Below are 23306 nucleotides of genomic sequence, written 5' to 3'. Positions count from 1 at the left end.
GGTCAGAAACCTCTATGCTGAGCCCAGGCCTGGTTGAATGGAGAAGAAAAAGGAGCTGGCCCTAGTAACTGCCATGGCAGAACTCCCATCTCCTGGCAGAGCTGCAGCTCTCGACACCACCCAGGCATCCCAGGACCCCTTCCCATCCTGTGTGGTGTGCTCTTGTTAACCAGGCACCTTTACTTCTCATCCTCATCCCCCTCACTCATGCTGCTGATGGAGGCCGAGGCTGCTTTGGGTGAGGAGGGGGGAGAGGTCTTGTTTGGGAGCCAGGAGAAGGTGGGAGATGGAGAGCGGGAAGGGGACCGGCTCCGGGTCGGGCTGCTCACAGGACTCTGCTTTGGAGATAAGGCCTGTAGCATCCGGCTACTCCTCTCCTGGAACATCTGCTTCTAGAGAGAAGATGGAGAGAAGATAACTTAACACAGCAAAGGCTGAGCAAGGTAGAGAGCTGTGCCACCAGACTTGGATGGCATTCCATATTGTCAACAGCTATGGGGGAAGTTGAGTGGAATCTGGAGCCAGTAAGGAATTCATACCTAAAGTTATGATCCCTACTGGTGAGTGGAACTTTCCTTTTCTTTTATCTGTACAATCTGACTGCCAGGCAAAGTAGCAATGTCTTAAGTAGTGGTGGATTCTTATAAGATAAACAAACAAACAAACAAAAAGTTTCCTTTATGGGTGTGAGAAACCACACAATAAGCAGTGTGTGGAGCAGTAGATTAAAATGTGACCATGAGAAAAGGAAGGCAGGAGCACATACGGAGGCGAGCATGTGGGCTCACTACTGTGTACCAGCACTTTGGGAGGCAGGAAGAGTTTGAGACAAGCCTAGGTTTACAAGAGACTATCTCCAAAAACAGTTTCCTTGGTGCACTGGACGCAATTGCTAATGAGCTTCCCATGGAAAACCTTGCTGAGGAATTGCTATCTGGGCAAAGACCCGAGGAGAGCTGAGGGACCACCCCACCACGGGAAGTCAGCGGGAAGCCAATTCCAGACAGATAGCAAGCCATGTGTCAGGAAGAGCAAGCTGACCACAGGACTGGAGTAGGGTCTGCTGCCTGCAGGATATGGGGGGGGGGGGGGAAGAGTTAGGTGGGGATCACTGCAGAAGGAGCAGGTGGCTACTTGGCAGCCATTGTGGGAAGTGTGTATTTCAGGTTTAAAGGGACAGCACTCTCAGCAGTGGAGAGCACTATTGGGGAGGGGGGAGTGGGTGGCTTGGGGGACACAGGCCAGAGAAATAGTGTGGGAGATCCAGTCACATGGGACCTTCTCGGGCAAGAAAAGAAACTTCTAGAGAGGTATAAGAAAAAGAGTAGCACAATTTGCTTTTCCTTTTCTGATTACCTCTCTTGCTCCTGTGCTGAGAGTGTGGGCACAGGGAGACCGATCAGTGAGGGCCCATCACAGCCCGAGTCTAAGATTATGATGGCACCTAGCTCAGAGTGATGGCCACAAGATGACAAGGAATAAATGACGTTTCAGCATGTCTCCCCAACATTTAAATTAAGGTCTTTAGCCCCTCTTTTGTGTGCACTTCTATGAGTTTTGACAGGTAGACAGTTGTGTGGCTACCACTATACTAGGCATAGGGGACTTCATCAGCTCCCACATGTCCCTTTGTCATTGCGTCTTATCCCAGACTCTGACCACAGATCTGGGTTTTGTCCCTTAAATGTTTATATTTACTAGAATGACATTAAGATGGCACCCTGGAGGATACAGTCTGGTTGTTGAGCCAACCGGGCTCAATGACAGATGGCATGTGGTGCATAGGAGGAAACAGCGTCAAGGGACTATAGCTTCTGGAAAAAGTGACTCTGGAAAGCGGCAATGCCATTTGCTGGGTGGAGGAAGACTGGGATAGAAGGAGTCTTTACTGGGAAAATCAGATTTTCCTTTTGGGATTTGTTGTTTTGTTTTGAGATGGGTGGGGTTCTTTTGTTTCAACTTTTGAGGCAGGGTTTTGTGTAGCCCAGGCTGGCCTCAAATTCACTAAGTAATTGAAGCTGGCTTTGGACTTCTGACCTTCCTGTCCCTGCCTCCCATGTGCTGAAGAGACTTCAAACATGATCTTCCACCCCACCCCAAAGACCTTGTCTCAAAAAAAGATCAAAACAAAAGAAAGAAGGGGCTAAAGAAAGGGAAGAGAGAAGGGTAAGCAGAAAGGGGAAAGGGTGGGAGAAAAGAAGATAAAAGAAAGGCGGCTTAGGGTATGTATAAAATGAAGTAAAAATTAGTAATCAAATGATCAGAATGAGATACTGCATTAGCACTATGCTCTAATTAATTGAGCAACCCAGCCAGGGAAGAAACACTTTTTACTATATTAAATTGCTAAATTTGTAGTCTTTAATTCATAATGGCTAACGTGGATGCGGGCACTGCTGGGAGGATTTGAACATGAGAGCACCTTCCTAGAGGTAACTTGGCAGTAAGAGCAAAAGCTTCCTTTCCCCAGGTATTACGTGTAAGTAAATACTTAGTATAGATGTTATAGTGTTGTAACAGATAGATCTGTAAACTTCTAAAGTAAGTTAGAGAAATATATAACTCCAAAAAGATATATTAAGCAACTGACAAACAGGCCCTTTTATAAAAATAAGTGTGTGCCCTCCATGACTTTCTGATGCCTGAGGAGGTCAGAAGAAGGCTTTAGATCTGGAACTGGAGTTACAGATAAGGATGGTTGTAAGCCACCACGTAGGTGCTGGGTCCTCTACAAGAACAACAAGTGCTCTTCATTTTTGAAACATCTCTCCAGTCATGAAAATCAGTTTCTCAAATAATAACATAAAAAATGCTCTTGGAATTTTGGAATTATTTTAGGATCATATGGTCTGCGTGGGTTCGGTGTCATAGAAGAAATTAATATAGTGTTGCCGGAGAAGATCTGTGCAAAGAAGTGCGAGTTTATCATCTCTGTTTGCTCTTTGTGTGGGTGGGTGGAGGTGTGTGAGGCAAGTGCTCTACCATTAATCTATAGCTCCAGCTCCCCTTATTTTTTGAGACAGGGTTTCACTATTAAGCCCTGACTGTCCTGAAAGTCAATATACGGTCCAAGCAGGCCGCATACTCACAGAGATGCACTTGTCTCTGCCACCTAAATGCTGGGATTAAAGGTGTGTACCAACACATATCTTTTTTAGACTGGGTCTCTCTCATTTTCCTAGGCTTCTCTTGAGCATACAATCCTCTTGCTTTGCTCTCTCGGGTATCTAGGATCATAATACAATGCCCCATGCATAGCGAGTCATCATCTCCTAGGATTTCTGGAATGAACACCTAGTGCTAGTTCCACATCTGTGGGTTCAACTGTCTGCATGTCAAAACTGACATTTACATTGAATATATAAAAAGACTTTGCTAGCAATCATTTCCTGAACAATATAGTATAATACCTAATGCATATTATTGACATCACATTAGCTATTATAGGTCATCAAGATCTTTCAAGTATAGAGGGAGATGTGTGTAGTTTTTGCGCCAACCCAATGCTTTTTTTATATGAGGGGCTTGCACTTCCATGGATTTTTGGTATCTGAAGGAAGCCCTGGGCCGATCTCCAACAAATACAAAGGGATAGCTGCTGTGTGTTGCTTATGCCCTCCTAAAACATATTATGATAGGAAGAAAGAAGCTCAAATGGCCTGGATAGGGAGATGGGGCAGTCATTTCAATAGTGATGTAGCTCGAGAAACATAAAGACCTGAAGCTGTTCACTCCTCCACATTCATACTCCTTCCTAAGCCCCAGCTTGTCACTTCTTAGAGCCTAAAGTTTCTTCTGGAAAACATAATAGAGAAACCTTGCTTATCACTGAGAGTCTTCCCAGATTGAAAATTCCACCTGTCTACAAATACAGCAATTATTTACCTTCCATTAAGAGCACTGATAATTCTGCCAAAAGACAGCCAACCCCCGTGAAATCAAACAGAAAAAAAAATAGTGCAGTACAACGGCATTACCTGAGATTAAGCCCATTTATGAGACAAAATCAAATGCCAAAAGGATTGGGTAGCCTATTATTAACAGTAACATTAAAAAAAATCCTTGAACTTCTAGCAGGCACTTTAAAATATGTGTTTTTATTACTATAATCTTTCAGCATATTTTTAGTGGCAGCCATTAGCACCCCTGCTGGTAATGGATTGTCAGCATTTCCATTAGAAGCCCACTTTCTAAGAAATCTACATCTTGTCTACTCTAGTTTGAATCAAGCTCATAACTTGAGAATATTTTGCCTAAAGGGATGAAAGATTTGAATCTTTAATGATAAACAATGGTGTCACACTTCACAAAATGTGCTACCCATGCAAAAGCAGCCGGGCCTAGATTTGCAGGTTCTCCTATCTGTTTCTGCTGGACTTTCCAGGGTGGTTCCACTATAAAGGAGCTGAACTGAATCCAGTCAGGAGACAGTTCGTAACAAGCTTCCTGGGAAGAAAAGCACTTTAGAAATATAACAAATAATGAAGACCATGGCATGACATTTTCAAAGAGAAAAGGTATTTAAATTCAATCTTTCACTGTATTAAGAGGTTTCCATTTAGAAAGTTTTCCCCCAAGAAAATAATCCCATTTATAGTCCTGTCCATGTGAAAGTAATTTTCTGTTTCCCTCCTACAAAGTTTTCCCTTTTAAGAAGTAGTATCTAGTGAGGCAGTCAATATCTTGATGAATGCCTTTAGTGGCTTTCGTGTCACCTGTACATCCTGGCACATGACTTAAAAGGAAATGAACAAAAATTATCTGACATGAACCTCTGATAAGAAAGATAAAACCCAAGAAGACAGAGTTGTGTTTTCATCCTGGCCAGATGGATAAACATCATTATCACTAACAGCAGCTAACCCTCCACCGTGGCTGGCATGGTCCTGCTGCCAGGCTCCGTTAGAAGAACATTGTTATGAACCGATTCAATCCTCCTGACAACTCTTGGAGGCAGCAAAGCTTACTTTTGCCTTACAGATCATGTGACTGAGGTGCAGAGATGCAGAAAAACTTGCCCAGGTGGGCTGGGCCCTGGACTAGGTACCAGGCAAGGCTGGAGCTGGGACTGGTATCAGTTATATGGTACTGGACTAGCATGTATAAGACAGAGTACATCTTTACAGAAGGAACTTGGAAAAGAAAACATTCATGAAACAATAACGACAACAAAAGAACTTTCCCAAGGCCATACAGCTAAGAAATGTGTTCTTGCTCCTGACCGCCTCTCAGTTTGTATTTGCTTAAAGATACTTTTTAAAAAAGAATTGGCTATTAAAGAGCCTCAAGTGGAAAGGATGGGAATGTGGCTCACCAGTAAAGCACTTGCCAAGTTCTGGGGTCAGCTCCCATCACTGCAAAAAGGGAAAGGTTCCCAGTGTGAAATCTAGTTCAGACATACAAACTTCATTTTCTCTTATCAAAATCAAGATGACCCTAAAAATGAGCAGTATGCCGAAAGGGAAGGTGGCCATTTTATAAATGAAGGAGTAAAATATGGCAAGGCTGTGGAGAAAGTGGAATTCTTGTGCACTGTTGGTGGGGACGGGAAGCAGGGGAGCCTCTGTGCTATGACAGTTCCTTGAAATGTTAGACACACAGTCACCATGTCATCCAGCAGTTTCATCTCCATGCATATGCCCAAGAAACCTGAAAGTGGGGCTCAGACAGTTGTGTATACAGCGATTCAGAGCAACATTATTCACAACTACTGAAAGTGGCAACATACCAAGTTTTCACCAACACAGCAATGGATAAAGCAAATATGCTGTTACACAGGGGAATATTACTCAGCTTTTAAAAGCTGCTACAACATTGGTCCATGCTACAATGTGGGTGAACCTTGAATATATTAAGGATTAATAAGTCAGACACAAAGACACAAAGATCCTGTATGATTTGACTTATATGAAGTATCTGGAATAATCAAACAAATTCAGAAAGGAGGGTGTTTTTCAGTGGCTCATCATGTGCAGGAAGTTTATGCTTAAAAGGTGCAGTATCTATTTGATATGGTGGAAATGTTCTGGGAATGGATGGTGGTAATGCTTGCAGAATGATGTGGATGTAGCTAATGCCACCATTTGCTTGAACATGGTTAAAATGGGGCTGGCAGTGTGGTTCAGTGGTAGAGTTCCTTAGCATGAATAAGGCCCTGGTTTTGATATTCATGATTGAAAATAAAAAGTTAAAATCACAAAAGTTATGATATATATAAGCACATATGCTATGATTTAAAAAGTAGCAGTGGACCTTGCATTATATAAATTCCTCACTCCCAAATTACCCCTGTGATATTTAAACAAAAAACATAATTGTGTGTAACAAATAGCGCATGTGTATTTAGTTGCCACAGGATCTCTTTGACTGGTCTAAGGCAAGAGGATAAACATGGTGGTCTCTTTGTCTTTGGGTGATCAAGAAGAGGGCCCGTGTTTGGTAAAATACAAAAGAGCCATTTCATTTTAAAGAGGAGACAATTTTGATTTCAGAATCAATGAAGAATTATAGTGTCAAATCATTTAAATAGAGTGATTCTGCTCTGTGAATTCAGATGCTACCCAAAGCAAAACCTACATGCTGGGCCATCATTTCTTAACCCAGAACCCTTCATTAACTGCCATTTCTGAGACAAACAGTATCTCCTCTAACATAAGCAACCAAGCTTCAAAGTGAAGTTCACTTAGAGACCTTCTTTTGAGACAATGTGTCATTCAGAGATAATACTCACAAGGAATGGTAATGCTGAGTCTTTGAAAGGTGTTACTGTTTGGATCTGGACCATCTGCACAGGTGAGGTGAACTGTGGGTGAATCCTGCCTCCTTTCCTTCCCCTTGGCTTCCTTACTTTAGGTGCTATGAGGTGAGTAGGTTCCTCCACAGCCTTCCGCCATGATGTGCTTTCCTTGCTACAAGCCCAAAAGCAACAGAGCTAGAAGGCCCCCAAACAGTGAGCCCAATCACTTCACCCTCAATATTCCCCTCCCTGTGTGTCTCTTTCTTGTTCTTTCTTCCATAAAGAACGCTTTATTTACTATATACATCCTAAGAATGAAGGACAGATACATGGTGCACATGTTAAAGATAACTAAACCACTATCGTGTGAAAACTGAGGTTAAAACTTTTATATAATTTGCTATTGATCCTAAAAAGTTCATGTATATTAAATTACACACTCACCTCAGTAGTGTACATGAAATCAACTTGTCTTCTCCTTAACCAGGTATTTTGTTAAAATAATGTAGAGCAGATGAACACAGATTTGCCATTTGGTTTAGATTATAGGCCACCTTCTGAATATGACTCCAAACTAGTAGAATCAGTTAACAGTAGTTAAATAAATACAGTTGTATGAGTTTAAAACAATAGAAAGATTTAAGCTCTGATATTCCGCCGCTCAGACTGAGTAAGTGGGAACTGGAAAATCTATTATAGCAGTTAGGAAATACATAGGTTGCTGGCTTCACTTAGAAGTCATTGTGGCAGCCTCCAAGATGGCCTCCTAGGGCCCCATTCCTCTGTTTACATCATTATGTCAAATTCTCCCATAATAGATAAGAAATAAATTCAAATATTCCTCGGGCCCATCTCAGCAGCATAAATGGGTGAGTCAGGTTTGGGGAGCCAGAGGAAGCAGGGCAAAGGATTATGGCCTTGGGGAGCTAGCAAGTCAGACACTTTCCAGGCAAAATATTAACACCAAGAAAACTAAGTCCGTCTATTTTTCTTGTGGTTGTTTGTCTAGACAGGTTCTCACTCTGTAGCCTAGACTAGCCTGCATTTCACATAGCACAGGCTAGCTTGGAATTCATTGTAAAGTTCTGCCTATTGGATTTGATCCACCAAACACTAAACTGTATCCAGTGCCATAGGGAAAGGAAGACTGTATATGGAGAGTTTAAGCCTCACCATAGTCTTTCCAGATCCAAGGAAGGTCTGTAAATAGGCATTTCTCATAATCCATTCATTCCTGAATTCACCAGTGAAGAAACATTTATATGGAATATCCATTACACACTACATATAAAGCTACATACCAATCCCGCAATAGCAAATTTTGGACTTTAAGTCTTTCTATTTTGTGCCTTTCTAAGTCTGGGTTATTTGTATCAGTACTGTACTTGCAGGTAATACAGATCCCCTGTTTTAAGAAATGAGTTCCAGTCACAAATCCACAAATAAAGAATTATTATAATAATAGCATATTCATGAAAAGCAAATTACTTATCTTGGCGTTTAACATCTCTGTAACTATTCCTGTACTTTTAATGTCAACAGAAAAAAAGTAATGTCTAAGTCTGGCTGATATAGTAAATTAATGTTAATAACAGTTTTGACACTAATAGCAAGTTTTTAAAAGATAAACCTCCAGTCTCTAAGCTGGGTTTCATTTCTTAAAAATCACCTCCATTCCAGCTACTGTTTCGCTTTTGCTGGGAGCCTGAGAAGACTGGGGGGGGGGGGTAAAGTTCCTATGAAATGATATCCCTTCCCTGCCTTTGCTCACCCCAGGTGGAGAAAACATCCACCCACTGAGTTCCAGTACGAGGGTTTCTGGCAGGGTCACATTTCTGAAGCATGCAAAGCAAATGAGCTGCTATATGGCGCCATTAAAAAAAAAACTATGTGCCATTTCTTCAGAGCCAGAAAACTGTAAAAATGACAAATAGTACGGCATATGCTGGCTCAAAAGGGCAAGTCCAGAATTTCTGTGCTGTAGACCAGGGAACAGTGCGCTCACTGTGACTGTCGTTGTGTTCTTCCAAACTGCCATGCGCAGACAAAAATGTTAATAAATGAACCAGGAATTAAATCATCTGAACTGAAAATGAACCAAAGAAAGAAAGAAAGAAAGAAAGAAAGAAAGAAAGAAAGAAAGAAAGAAAGAAAGAAAGAAAGAAAAGGACCCCAGGGTCTGGTTTCTGCTCTCTTGCCAGTTCTCACTGAAAGTTCTTTAATGATTCAGTTTGCCCCTCCCTTTCACACTTAGCCTACAGACAGAACATGGTTGGTTTATAATACTATCTATAACACATTAGAGGCCACTAGGCTTAAAGCATCTCCTCCAACTCTGAACAGTCTTCTTTTTCTGTACTAATTGAGTGTTTTACTTTCAGATAATCCTATAATGAATGAGCTTAAATGAGCAATGGCAGTAGTGACAACCCATCAATAACATAATTAAATAGAAGTGGATTTCCTTAGAGACTTCTCATATCATAATAGGAAATCTTGGCTATTTAAAATTAAGGAAATCAAATTGAGTCATTTCTCTTTGTTTTAAAAAGAAAGTTGGCTTGGGGCTAGAAATCCCCAGCAACCCGTCTCATCTCTGTACACTTAGATGTAGAATTGCAGCTGTGTACAAGATGGCTGGCTTGTTATGCGGGTGCTGACATCCAAACTCTTGTCCTCATGCTTATGCAGCAACTGCTCTTATATGCTAGACAGAAGGGTTGCTGGGGCTTTCTGGATTCTATCTTAGCCAAGAAAACAGGAGCACTATGTTTAGGAAGAAACTCTGGTTAAAAGGAAGGTGACAAAGGAGGACACTCCAAACCTTCTTCAGGCCTCTGCATACAAATATCCATGTCCCACACATACATACATATGTGAAAACATGTGTTTCATAAAACCCTCATCAACTCTTCCAATAGCACAGGTTATTTAATTAATGAAGGGTATGCATGAGAGAGCTACCATTGTGGCTTCCACAGTTTTCCTTTCCTTTTCCACAGTTATCAATCACAGTTGTCTAAAGAATTTAGATGAGGAAAAAGTATACTTTTCCTTTCTTGGCTCATGGTCTCAGTCCCTCGAGACTTTTGGGACCTATACCAACAACTGCATGCCAAAGAAAAAAAATCAAGGTTTGATTGGTACAGTTACAAGGCAAACTTCTGCTGCTTCTCTTTCTCCCCAGTGGTAGAGTTCCTCACCACACAAGGTAGTGGAGCAGCTCCATTTTTCACTTTCTCCTGATATGCAGCATTGTGTCCCAAGCACAATACCCACTGCTTACTTAATTAGAGCAGGAGTGATTACACTCAGGCCACCTTCAAGAGCAAATCCGTTGACATATAGAATGAGAACAGGGGGAGGGTTGCTAGTCCCCTATCCAAGAGTCCAGCCATTCCCTCCTGTACCTCCCTGCCAATGTGAATTCTGCCTTGGCTGCCCTTGGTCTGTAAAGCATGGAAGGCTGATTGAAAGGAAAAAAATGTCTATTCAGCTATAGGAAAGTTGCCATCCATTCTGAGCTGGAACTTCTGCTGATGCACATGCTTTTAAGTCCCTCACAAACCTGTTAGTAACCCCCCCCACACACACACACACTCACACTTTTGTGTGTCTACACTCATCATTTCCCTAAGGTAGACGTGAGTGGAGCCGCTACTTTGGTCTGTCACTGGTACTCTATCTGGGGTGAGTACATGTTTGTTCATGTCTCTCTAGGAAAGAAAATAATGCAACACCTCCCCACACCCTTGTCCTTGTGCAGCCTTAATATGAAGGGAGGTGCCTAGTCTTACTGCAACTTGATATGCCATGTTTGCTTGATATCCCTGGGAGACCTGTAGATGGTGGAGAAGGTAGGGAGTGGGAGATGGGGGGAAACTGCAGTTGGGATGATATGAGAGAAGAATAAATAAAAAATTAAAAATTAAAAGAAAAAAAAAACCCCTTGGACTTGACTTCCAACACAAGCTCCATATTACACTGACAAACTTTCCCATTAATCCTAAGCTTTGCATCAGCCCCAACTTGAAGACTAGGATGAACTATGAGACCAACTTCTGCAATACTAGACATTCAAAAGTAAGTGAACTGCTTCTAAGTTCTGGAAACAAAAACAGAGAAGACCCCACTTTGTGTACCATCCTGTACCATGCTAAATTAGCAGTTGAGGGATGATTTGGTAACTAAATAAGGACGTGAACTTGGAGTGACTTAAGATGATGTCCAAGCAAAGGCCACTGTATAAGGGACATCTTTGAGTCTATGAAAGGAATTTAAACTGAAAATACCTGCCATTGCAATGCCAATCGAAATAACTACATACCCATGCACCATCTGGCCCAAACAGTTCCAGGAAGTTGCCAATGAACTCTCTTGATTTTTCTTCCCACTTTTGAATTAGGTCGTGACTCTTTTCTTCCACCCTGTTAACAAATTCCTTTGATCTTTCTTCCACATTCTTGACCTTTTCTTTCATCTTGTCCACCTGGTTCTGGAAACGGTACTTCTTCTCCTAGATAAAATTGACAAGAGAAAGAAATAGATTGATTCAGGAGGACATTAGAGAGGTCTGTCTGTGTTGGTTATATTTTATATCAACTTGGGTTTGCTCGTAATGTGAAGAATAGATATCATTATTTCTTGAGGGCTAGACTGATAGGAAGGCACATGTGTCTTGCACATGAGTCTCCTTGGATATATAAATGGAAATACAAATGTTGAATTATGTTCAATCTGTTCAACATCTACGAGTTGAAATTGTATGAGAACAGAATATGAAACATACAAAGCTACCATTTATTGAGCAAATACCCTACTCCTCTGGAACTTAGATCAAAGGATGCATTGTATACAGCCCAGTGTCTGAAAAGTTTGTTTTACTGAGCTAGTGTTAAAACCAATACCGTTTACATTAAGATGTACATGAACTGGGCTGAGGACCAATGTCTCATGCTAAAATTATCATTGTCAAATTTTTCATGAGGCTAATATAAGTGCATTGGTTTCCTTGAACATAAAGAAAGTTTTATTTTGATTTGAGTCTATGAGTTTTGTGATTAGAGACGTTATACAATGGCGTTGCCTGACTATGTTCCAGGAAGCCATATTGTGTTGGGCAAATCACTAATCACCTCTAAGCCTCGATTTTCTTATCAATAAAATGGGGATGATAATAATTGCTACCTTAAAAAGTTTTTTTTTAAATGATAATCAGGTAAGGTCATGCACCCGGATGTATGGCTCAAAGCCTGGCATTTGCTCCCCATATGTTGATTATATTGTTAAAAAGCACCACAGGCATTGATTTACATTACCTGATAGACACATTTTCTAAACAATGAAAATAATATCACACTAAGGGTCCTCCCTTTTGAATCTCAATTTATTCTCTAAAGGAGTCATAGGATATATTAATTTCTTTACTATGTAGAATCAAGCTCATCCTGTACTTTAGAATTTTGTAAAATACCTCAAATGTTATAAAACTAGGTCAAGATTCCCTCATTTAGACATTCCAAAAGCATACTGCAGCCCCAGCATGAGGCCGGATATGAGTGTGTGCCGCTACTGAGCTTTATAAGCATACATGTGTGCTATAGGCCGCTCTGTCTTCTATCATGTACAGTGTGGTCTGGCATGAGCTGTTTGGTATTCTAGGCTTCTGTCTTCTCACCTGTAAGTTGGGTAGTGTCATCATACCCACCCTAGTAGGCTTATCGCAAGTATTAAATGAGATGATGCAGTCAAAACACTTAGATGGGTAACTCGTCGGCTCTAGGTAAGTGCTAGCTGTTGTCTTTACATAATGCTCTTTGACATTTTGCTCAACACTGTAAATGGTTATTTTGTTTAGTACTCAGTGACAGCACATAACAGTAGAGTGAGCACTGAGCTGGGAGTCAGGAGATTTAGAGGGGTACCACCACCTCTACCTCTTCCCAACCCTCCCTTGGCCTCATCTACTCTCTGGGTTCCAAGTTCCTTATCTCAAAATCAAGGGACATGGGTTGGATGACTGATCCTCATCAGGTCTCTGCCACTTCTGAGGTTCTGTGATTCATTTACACGCCCATCCAACACATTCAATTTCCTCTCTGAGCTGCAGCCAGGCTTGTTGTCAGAGAAAGGCAGTGAGCACACCCCCACTGTCCTCACGGTTCCCTGAGCTAAGTGGCTTATCTAAAGACCATTTAAAGAGAGTGAGCAATAACTTTTGGAAATGGCTTGCTATGCTTGGATGGTTGACTGAATTCAATTTAGAAGAACAGACAGTTTAATTTATTGAAATAACCAAGGCTTTATTCTCTCTAAGATACCAAATCATCATGTTGGCTGAATTCTTTGCAGCCACGTGTTTGGGTGCCACTCGAACCCAGCATTTTCCATTTTGTTGCCTAGCTTGTACGAAGCTAGAGGGGCCTGAATCCCAACACTCCCTGATTTATCAGGACAATGAATAATCACTGACTTACAATTAATGAGCCCCTCCTATTTTGAAGGTACCAATGATCAGTTGTGAAAGATGCTGGATAATTAAAACTGCACATAATTAGAAATGCAGACAAATCACCCTTTAAGAATCCAGTATCTATGGGGTGGGGCTAGAATCTATGCATAGAGAGTGTTTGTTTGGATCAAAATCATGGGCTCCTTGGAAGCCTGGTAACCCCAGTTGTCCAGACTCACTAACATCACCCCAAACCATCCAGCTACTCTCTTTGCCTTGTAACAGCTTGTTTTGCTTGTTTTAAAGATTGTTTTAACAGTGCTCTATTATTAAACTAACAGCAGCTCTGTGGGAACAATAAGGTAGAAATACAAAAGGAAGCCAAAGGCTCCAGGCTTTATTTAAGCAGCTGTAATTTCTCTGGACAATAAAAAAACGGCTGTTAAGGTTTCTAATGAGCATCTGTAAGGCCTTAATAAAATGAAAATTGTTAAACGTTAAAACAAGAAAGCATTTTCTCTGGGCTTAGCATCTCATTGCTTCCGCCTGCCTTCCTTTCCTTTGAGAAGAAGACAACGCTTGCCTTTCCCCAAGGGGCAGATGTTCCAGAAACCCTTTGCCACATCTGAAAACTAAAGAGGGAGTTGAGTTTGGGGGCAGGGGAGGGAAGTAAGGCAGCTCCATTATAAAATGTGAAGCTGCCTATGCTCCGTGGCTGACTCATGTTACCTCCTCAGACACTGCTTCCTCATTGGTAAATATAGGCCTCATTTCTGGCTCAGGTGTGTTGGTGCATGCCTGGGAACCCAGCACTTGGGAAGCTGAAGCAGGTGGGTCATGCTTTGGAGGCCATCCTGGGCAATACAGTGAGACCCTCTCTCATAAACTAAAGCACAGCACTGGGTGCTTTTAAAATATGGATGAAATGAGACAACAATGAAAAGCACTGAGCGCATCGCACAGCGCACAGTAAAGAAAAATCGTGGTAGTGGAATATGGTGGTCCCCAGAGTACGTGGGGCAGCACACTTACATTTATAAAGCTGACATTCAGCTCCTTGGCTGTGTACCCTCTCTGGAGATTACGCCGGGCATATACATCATAGTCACGGACAATTCTGGTGATGATGTCTGATGTTGAGATGCCTTCTGTTCTTTGTGTCGGAACAAACATACCTGTCCAAGTAAGAATAAAAACCTCAACGGCAAGAATTACTCCATGATTGTAAACAATTTTTTGAAACCTATCTCTGTGGAAAGTAGTTCAAAAAAGTCAAGACTGATACATTTATTATCCTATGTAGAAAGAAAGCAGAAAACACATGATGGGACTACATAACTCAGGTGGATAAAGAATGCAAAGAGAAAGAAAAACCTTCTTATGACACTGAGGCAGGTCCTAGTGAGGGATTAATCAATGTTCTAAAGAAAATTTATGAAGACAGAGATGATGCCATGAAGCAAACCGTTAATAAAGCGTAGGTGGAATCCAGAGAGAAGCGAGTCAGGGAAGACACAGACTTTCGAGGCTTTTAAAAGTCCTTATGGGAACTGTGATGTGGAGTGCTCAAGTTTCCAGTAGGGAATGTTGTTGAACTGCACATAGTTGTTCCTGTGGGTCTGTAGTTTTGACAGATAACTATTTACACAGCCTTCTAAGTAAAGATGGCAGAGTCTCCATTTCTTACTGGAGGATTTGATTTAAATAAATAAGCTTATTAAACTTTCTTCATCAGCATCCCAGACTTTCCATTTCAGAAAAGGCTATATGGCATTCTTACTGAAATGTAAAAAGAAAATCTTATATAATGAAAATGTTATGTCAGAGATTTTTGTTCTGACTGGGAGATAGAAAACAGGAATATTTGTCTATCTGTAACTGCTATCAGGTCCCTGTAATGTAAAAAATAAAAGCAAAATTTTTGCATAAATTTCAAATTTGTACATGAACTTGCAAGTTACGACAGAGCTGTCACCCGTTATTACCAGGTTAAGCAACATGTGTGCCATGTGTTACTATGCACTACTAATCAATTTAAATATATTTATGAATATAAAGTTAAACAAAAGACAAAAATAGAGAAACATCTTGTGTTGCTAAGTATTGTCATGGATCAGATGACTTAAAAAATAACCATGATGTGAAAACTTGAAAACTCCATTTATTCCTTTATTCAATAAAGTTGGAGTTTTAATTTTTAAAAAAAGAATTCAAAAATTAAGGTAAAGTTACATCAGTTTATCTACTTCCTTTAATGGTCCTTTTATTGCTGGACAATCCTGGAGCTTCAGGGTAGGTTAGAGAGACTGACTCTTCCAGCCACAACACACTTCCTTTACCATAACATTGTATAGTCATCATCCCAGGACTGGCGGAGGAGACATCCTCTACTCATATGGCTCCTTCCATTTTGCCAATGCTCAGCTCTTTCTTCCTATCCTGGGTACCCATTTCCTGACCCCATCATCCACAGAGTTCTTCCTCACCCTCATTAGCCCACCTTCAAGGCTGTGCCTCAGTGAAGTTTTTTCTGATGTTAACATGAGAACCCACAGCATTCTGGATATAAAGGGATCTTCAGTTAACAACAACAACATGTCTGATACCTGTCTCTGCATAGAAATAGACAGGTTTATGTGGGTTTTTAAATTTTTGTTTCTTTTAAAGGAAAGTAGAAGTAGACATTTTGAATGCTGGGATGCCTTCATTGTTTTTGCATCAGCAGTGTCCAGATCAGTACACATGGAAGATGCTGAATGAATGCAAAGGAAATGCACACGTGGATGAATAACTGAGTCAATGAATGAGTCAGATTATGGCTCCTCATCCCTCTGGAAGTCTTTGCCCCATTATCCCCACAGGAAAAGGAAAAGAATGGCACCTTTGATGTCTCTATCTAAGGGTATGTGCAAGATGTGCTAAGTGATTCGGTCTCCTCTAAGAATAGTCTACTCCGCATGGGGGTTTTGCCAATTTTCATCTTTTCATCATATGTGAAAAAGAGTAAAAATAAACAGGCATGAGGATGCCAACTTCCAGTGGTCCTGTTAGATGTCCTTAAAGTCTTCAGAGACATATTGGCGCTCACCAGCAGCACAGGGTAAAAAGGGGTCACAGATGCCAAAATAGTAAGAACTGTATTTATGCTCAGAATTCTGCTGTCAACAAAAATCATGTATCAGGCACTTGAGATTTTTGTAGCCCATATCGTTCAACCACGCAGATATGTCTTGTATCAACAGCAACAGTAAAACCAAAGGACAGGGGCACTGCATTCTCAGTTTACAGGAAGTCATTCAAACCTCTGAAGACAAGCGACTTGACCTTAGTTTCCTTCAACTAAGAAGGGACCTAGACAAGGTAATCTGGGCTCATTTGGGCCGCTTTTCTATCCCCAGATAGATAAGCTGTCCACATCCAATCAATGTATAATAACAAACCTGCTCTTCAAATGCTTCGATAATTCAACCTCTTTTCTCCATCTTTAGCTAAACCTAAGCCATCTTATTCAAAGACTACACCAAGAACTGCCCAGGGAGGGTGAAAAAAGGCACCAGATTCCTTGACCTGGAACCAGAAATTACATGAAGTTATGAGCTGACTGGCATGGATGCTAGAAATCAAACCCAGGTCCTTTGCACTCTTAACCACTGAGCCATCTCTCCAGCTCCAGTGATGCCATTTTCTCCATTTCAGCATCCACAGCAAGAACCACGGAGTCAACCTTCTAAATGCAAGCCCCATACCTGCTTATTCTTCTTCATTGGCTTTCTACTGTGTTTAGAGTAAAGGCTTTAACTTGCCTCTTCCACGGCTTGCAGAATCTCCTTTCTGTGCTTCCTTCCAGGCTTAGGCTCATCTCCCAGCTTCTCCTCTTATAATCTATGAAGGTGGGCCTGTACTTAGCAAGATGGGGCTTCTTCACTGTTCTAAAACTATTGGCTCTCCTCCTCTCTGTCATGGTCACTGTCTGCTTAACGCTTGGTGAGGTTTAGTGTCAAGGAAATTAAGTCTCAACTCCCAGAACAGGTCTTTCTATTTGTCAGCCCCACTGTTCTGTTCTTTCAAATATTGCAAGGTCTTGGTGGAATACTTCCATTAGCAATTGCCTTTCTTGCCTATGATCTGTATGAGGGGTGGGGCCACACCCTTCTTGTTTTTTCTGTAGTCTCAGCACCAGGTGACAGGCAGGTACTGTCAGAATATTTGCTGAATGGTCAACAAAATGAATACTGATGCTGAGCTCCCTTCCAGAGCCAAGTCTCTCTGAATTTTTGTTTTGCTGCTCCAAAGTGTCCCTTTGGGACCTTTAAACACATGTCACGTGCACATTCACAGCGTCAGCAGTAGGGGGTACTACTGATCTTAGAGACAGAACAGCTGAGTTCAGTCTATGCTTCAAGGACAGAGTTGAGGTTGGCCACTAGGTCTGAAGCTTCTTTGATCATCTTCTAGAAGGGTGAAACCAAACACAGAAAAAACTAAAGGAAGGCAGAAAGTGCAAGCACACATGGATGCAAAGAAAATTCCAACTGGACCAAGCATGGGAGCAGAGCCTTGGTAGGTGGTGGGTTCCTGGATGAGCCCAAGTTAGTAGATCTAGGACAGCATGCTCACCTTAATTGGAACAGTTGAAAACTTTCTGGTGAAAAATCCATCCCATCTTTCTTAAGTACTGAGGAAATGTGAAGGTTCTTTAGTTCCTAATAGATTTTAGCAAGTCCCTTACATACAAGGAACATGAGCTTGCCCTGTCTAAAATCAGAGACTTAGGTCTCTGTGGCTGAGTAAGGAAAACAGATTCGGGACTGGGGGGATTTGCTTTGGCTGCTTGAGAGGTAGGTCTCTGAAAGAAGCCAAGCCCTCTGCTGACATAATGAGGCACCCAGCTTTCTCCAAATCCTAATTATTGCTCTGCTAAAAATATTCAGTAATGAGCATGATCAGAGAACCTTTTTTATCATGCTTTTCAGAATTGCAGCGTTTGGTTATGGAGCTATTTTAAGAAGCAGCAAAGCACATGTTAATAAAGCAACTTTCAACAGTAGTAGGCACTATCGGAATGATAATGAGCAACATGGGCCTTACAGTCTATTTCATCTCAGCCCCATCCTTCCATCCAGCTTTGCTAGAGGAATTTGACATTGGGTTCTGACAAATAGAGCACACAGTTGCACAGCTTAATTTATACTCATGATATCTCTTGCTTCATTTAAAGTGAGTTTTTGGCTTAACAAACTGTAGAATGTAAAAGCTGTACGTAGGCTTTTCTGAGACTCTTCCACAGGGACCACCCTGTGGCCCTCTCTATATGCATCCCAACTAGATCTTTACAGTGACTCTTCCCCCTAGTGCGACATCAGTGGAACAGATTCATAAGGAATGATCTCTGTGGAAAAGAACTTACATACCTTAGTCTTAGGCCTGTGCTTCCAGGGAAAACAAAATGCCACCTGACTCTTCATTTTAGAAAGTGAATTGCGTGGGTCCATAGGCAGCACTTTTTGGACTCAGTGGACTGATTATATTTTTTTTTTAAAGAAGAAGTGGACATGAAGGTAGAAGGTGAGAGTATTGCGGGGGTGGGTGGAGAATAGACAGGGTGTAGAGATGATTTGGGTTTGCCATGATCCGATTACATTGTTTACATGTATGAAACTCTCAAGGAATAAATTTTAAAACCCTATATTTTAGAAAAAGGTACACAGAATATCCAAGAAATCATCCACAGAACTTATGAAGCTCAAAGACAAGGAAGGCCAGAAAGTGGATGCCTCAGTCCTTCTTAGAAGGAAGAACAAAATGTTCATGGGAGAAAATAAAGGGACAAATAGAGGAGCAGGGATTGGAGAAAAGATCATCCAAAGACTGCCTCACCTGGGGATATACCTCATATGTGCCCAATAAACCCATGTAATATTGCCGATGCCAAGTAGTGTTTACTGGCAGGAGCCAGATATGGATGCCTCCTCAGAGGCTCTGCCAGAGCCATACTGATACAGATGAGGATGCTTGCAGTTAACCATAAGACTGAACACACAGACCCCAATGAAGGAGCTAGAGAAATGACTGAAGGAGCTGAAAGGTTCTGCAACCCCACAGGAAGAACAAAATGATCAACCAAACCCACCACAGCTCCCGGGGACTTAAACACCAACCAATGAGTTCACATGGAGAGACCCATGGCCCCAGGTGCACATGCAGCAGAGAGTAGTATTTTCTGACATTACTGTGAGGAGAGGCCTTTGGTATAGTGAAGTTTCATTTTCCCAGTGTAGGGAATGTCAAGGTGCTGAGGGAGGAGAGGGTGGTTGGGAGAGGGAGCACCTTCATGGAGGCAATGGGAGGGGATTGTGGGAAAAGGGATAACATCTGAAATGTAAATGCAGAGAATATCCAATAAAAAAGTGGTTAAATAAAAAACAAAGAGATACACATTCACAAAATAAAAATATAGGAAAATAACTCTTAGAAGAGACCCATAGGGGCTGGAGAGATGCTCAGCAGTTGAGAGCACTGACTTCTCTTTCAGAAGTCCTGAGTTCAATTCCCAGCAACCACATGGTGGCTCACAACCATCTGTAATGAGATTAGATGCCCTCTTCTGGTGTGTCTGAAGACCACCACAGTGTACTTATATAATAAAATAAAATAAATATTAAAAAAACCCCAAAGGATAAAAGAAGCACTCAGTCAAGACCCTGCCTCATAAAAATCATGAACAAAACCAGACTTTTAAAATAACTACTTTGGGAGTCATTGTTATTTCTCCTTCACTAGAGACTAATCCAGTAAGGAAACTACTACCAGATATATGCCCAAGGTAGCTAATGAATTCTTAAGCAGAAATTCAGTTAACCCTGGGGTCTTTTAGCTGGATCTTAATCCCAAATTGACCTCTCTGTTGCTGTTTTTAGAAAGAGTTGACTTGTGGCTCAGACCTTAAGAAAGTATTCATCCCTCATGCTGTAACCCATTATGATATAACTCACACACCAACCATGGTTTCCCCCCTCTTCTACAGTGTTTCTCAGCTTCTCTGAAGCTTTCCAAGTTGGAAATGTGAGATTTCTTCTCCTTGAATTCCTTACAAGCAAGGTTAGGACTGAAAAGTGTGAGGCCCCTGATTCTTACCCAGTTCTCCTGAGATCTAAGGAAGCTCTCTTGCAGAGGATGACACAGACCCGGCTGCTTGGGTGATACTGGATATTCCAACAGTCCATCTATACATACTGCGGGCCTAGGGCAGCTAGCTTTTATGCTTGGCTGTGTGCTGCAGACAGGAGAATGCCTTACCTGCTTCCTTGATATGCTTATAAACATCATCGGAACCAGCAGAAGAGTATGGAATGTCATCGTGAGCCACAAAGTCAATCTAATGAAGAGAAAAAGGACATTAGCACTGGCATGGGGGTGGGGTTACAGATTTCATAGGGACTGATGAGTCCTCCTCTCTCCACCCCAGTGCCTTTTAAAATAGAGCAGTTATAGAATGCTGGCCTCTGGGCATAACAGCCATTAACCATCTGCATCAGAACAGCTGCGACTACTTGCAGGAGCCCTTTGAGGTCAGCCTCACAGAAGAAAGCCCTGTCATCTAGGTTATGACACCAACTCATCTGAACTTCCTCATCAAGTCATCATGCTGTAAGGTGGGCTGTCCTTCTGGGACAATCTTTATAGTCAACTTGTTAAGATTTAGACTTGGGAACACAGCTCTGGGGCATGTCTGGGGTAGGGGATGGTGCGGTGATTCTTTAGGTTAACTTAATTGAGTTGGAAGACCCACCCTGAATATGGGTGGCATCATGCTATGGGATTGGCTCCTGGACCAATAAAAAGGAGAAAGTGGGCTGAGCACAGGCTTTCTTTGCCTCAGCTTCCTGACTCTGTATGCTGTGTGATCAGCTGCCTCTTGCTTCTGCTTCTACACACTCATTATCAGGATGAACTGTATCCCTGGAACATAAAAAAATAAACCCTTCCCTCCTTCCTCAAGCTGCTTTGGTGAGGTGTTTTGTCACAACAATGAGACAAGTAACTAATGTGCCCTCTTGAACAATTTTCCTCTAATCTTCACACCTGCTAAGTCTCGCCTCTGTTTCCCACTATACCAGGTAAACATGTCTTGCACACTGAGCTTTTATTCCATCTCAAGAGCTGGCTTAGATGAGTAGTTTAATTTACCAGAGTATCATTCCTACCTACCACTTACAAGTTGCAAAGCTCATTAACTGGATTCCTCAGCCTCAATACTGGTGACAATAAGGGCTAGATAATCTGGGCGGGTGTCTGTATAGGTGTCCTTCGCATCGAAAGACACTGAACAGCATCTCATACCAACCCCCACTAGATGTCACTGGCAGCCCCTAGCTAAAATGTTTCCATACATTGTCCTTTGGGGTGGAAATTCAAGGGACAATTTCTGGATTAAATGATATGTAGCAGTGCTTAAAAATAGAAACTAGTTCATAGTAAGTGCTCAGTACATATTTTATTGTTGTAGTTATTAATTCTAGCCTCTGCATTCAAACTTAGTCCTCCCCCCTTTCAATGCATAATAATAACCCAGGGTAGCCATGACACTGAACTCATTTTATATAATAGCAAAGTCCTTAGTACAGTGCTGGGCATATGGTAAATAATAAATGACATTCATCATTGTCATTATTAGTATCCTCTAAACTGCCTGTCATGTGTTGAATATACAATATATGCTAAGTAAAAAAAGTGTGATTACTGGTAGTAAATCATATTGTAGTTTTTCCTCTTCTTTCATTCTCACCAGGAAATTGTCTCCTCTGCTATTACCCATGCACATTTATCAGTGTTCTCTATTCTCTTCTGCATTGCGAATTTAAAAATAGAAAAGAAAATTCTTAGAACAGCTTAATCTTATTTTTTTGTACTGCTTATGAAAGGAAAGAATAGCTCCTAGTGTGGGGCTGGTAGGGAGATACAAAGAACATAATTTGATGCAGATCAAAAGAATGTCTCATGTTTTCAACTAATAAAAATCTTATGTTAGGAGGAATTTCAGAGTCACAAAATCATAGATAGAAAGTTCTTTCTATAAAACCTCACCCTTGACCTTCCAGATAAGATGTGCATTCATTTGTTTCATGCCAAAGGATAGCTTTGAGTCTGTGAGCACCAACAATGGTGCTGGTGACAGTAATAACAATGACAACCTCGAAGCTCTTACCACGGGCCAGCCATTTTTTCAATTTTTTTTTAACTAGGATTTTTTCATTAGCTCCTTAAAATGGTCCTACAGTGGTCCCACAAAGAGGACAGCAGTGCCATCCAATTGTATAGATGAAGTAATGAGTCCAGTGTGGTTAAGAATATTGCTAATGGCTCTTTAGAAGAGAGAGGGCTGGAGAGATGGCTCAGCGGTTAAGAGCACTGACTGCCCTTCCAGAGGTCCTGAGTTCAAATCCCAGCAGCCACATGGTGGCTCACAACCATCTGTAATGGGATCTGATGCCCTCCTCTGGTGTGTCTGAAGACAGCTAGTGTGTACATATAATAATCTTAAGAAGAAAGATAGAAAGAAAGAAAGGAAAAAAGGAAGGAAGAAAGAAAGAAGAGAGAGACAGCATTTGGTGCTAGTTAGACCATCTCTAATCCCTGCACTCAAGGCAAGAGGAAGACAGCAGTCTTTTGGGCAAAAGAGAGGTGTTCCGTCAAGTGATGCCACATGTTAGCCCCTAAAACTTCCCCTTTTAGAAACTGGAAGAGTCTTTAGGTTCCCTTGGCTACAGAGCTAGATTCACTAATCCTGTTACAGGGAGAATATGCAAGAAAGAGAGAGAAGTACCTTGTGTTTTTCTAGAAACTCTGGAGTAAGAGTCCATGGTGCATCTCTGATGACTTCGTCCACATAACGACAGTGTCTGAGAGCTTCATATCTCTCTGCCTCATTCATCACAGTAAAACCTTTGAACTTGTGAGTAAGGTCATCACTGCAAACTGAAACAGGCAGATAATAAATACTGCTGCCACCACTCGGTAGTAGACTTGACTTTTTCAGCAAGATGGAAAGAGCACAGTTGCAGTAGGTACTTAGCATCACTGAACTTGGTTTTTTATAGGAACAAAGGATGAGGAGAGGAA

The 23306-nt window shown here is 41.5% G+C and overlaps 1 protein-coding gene across 1 annotated transcript in view; it reads right to left on the bottom strand.

Moving 5' to 3' along the window:
• Positions 1-179: 179 nt before the first annotated feature.
• PCYT1B (phosphate cytidylyltransferase 1B, choline) overlaps positions 180-23306 on the bottom strand; it is a gene marked incomplete at both ends in the record, with an annotated part of 61497 nt that continues 38370 nt past the window's right edge. Inside the window, 5 exons of the mRNA XM_080909845.1 lie at positions 180-392; positions 11064-11252; positions 14220-14362; positions 20484-20562; positions 23011-23162. Of these exons, the coding sequence (XP_080765971.1) occupies positions 180-392; positions 11064-11252; positions 14220-14362; positions 20484-20562; positions 23011-23162 (776 nt within the window). The remainder of the gene's footprint in view (positions 393-11063; positions 11253-14219; positions 14363-20483; positions 20563-23010; positions 23163-23306) is intronic.

Source organism: Micromys minutus (assembly GCF_963924665.1).
Source record: "Micromys minutus genome assembly, chromosome: X".
NCBI lineage: Eukaryota > Metazoa > Chordata > Mammalia > Rodentia > Muridae > Micromys > Micromys minutus.
The sequence above is the reverse complement of the archived record's forward strand: the minus strand, read 5'-3'. Positions and strand labels throughout refer to the sequence as shown.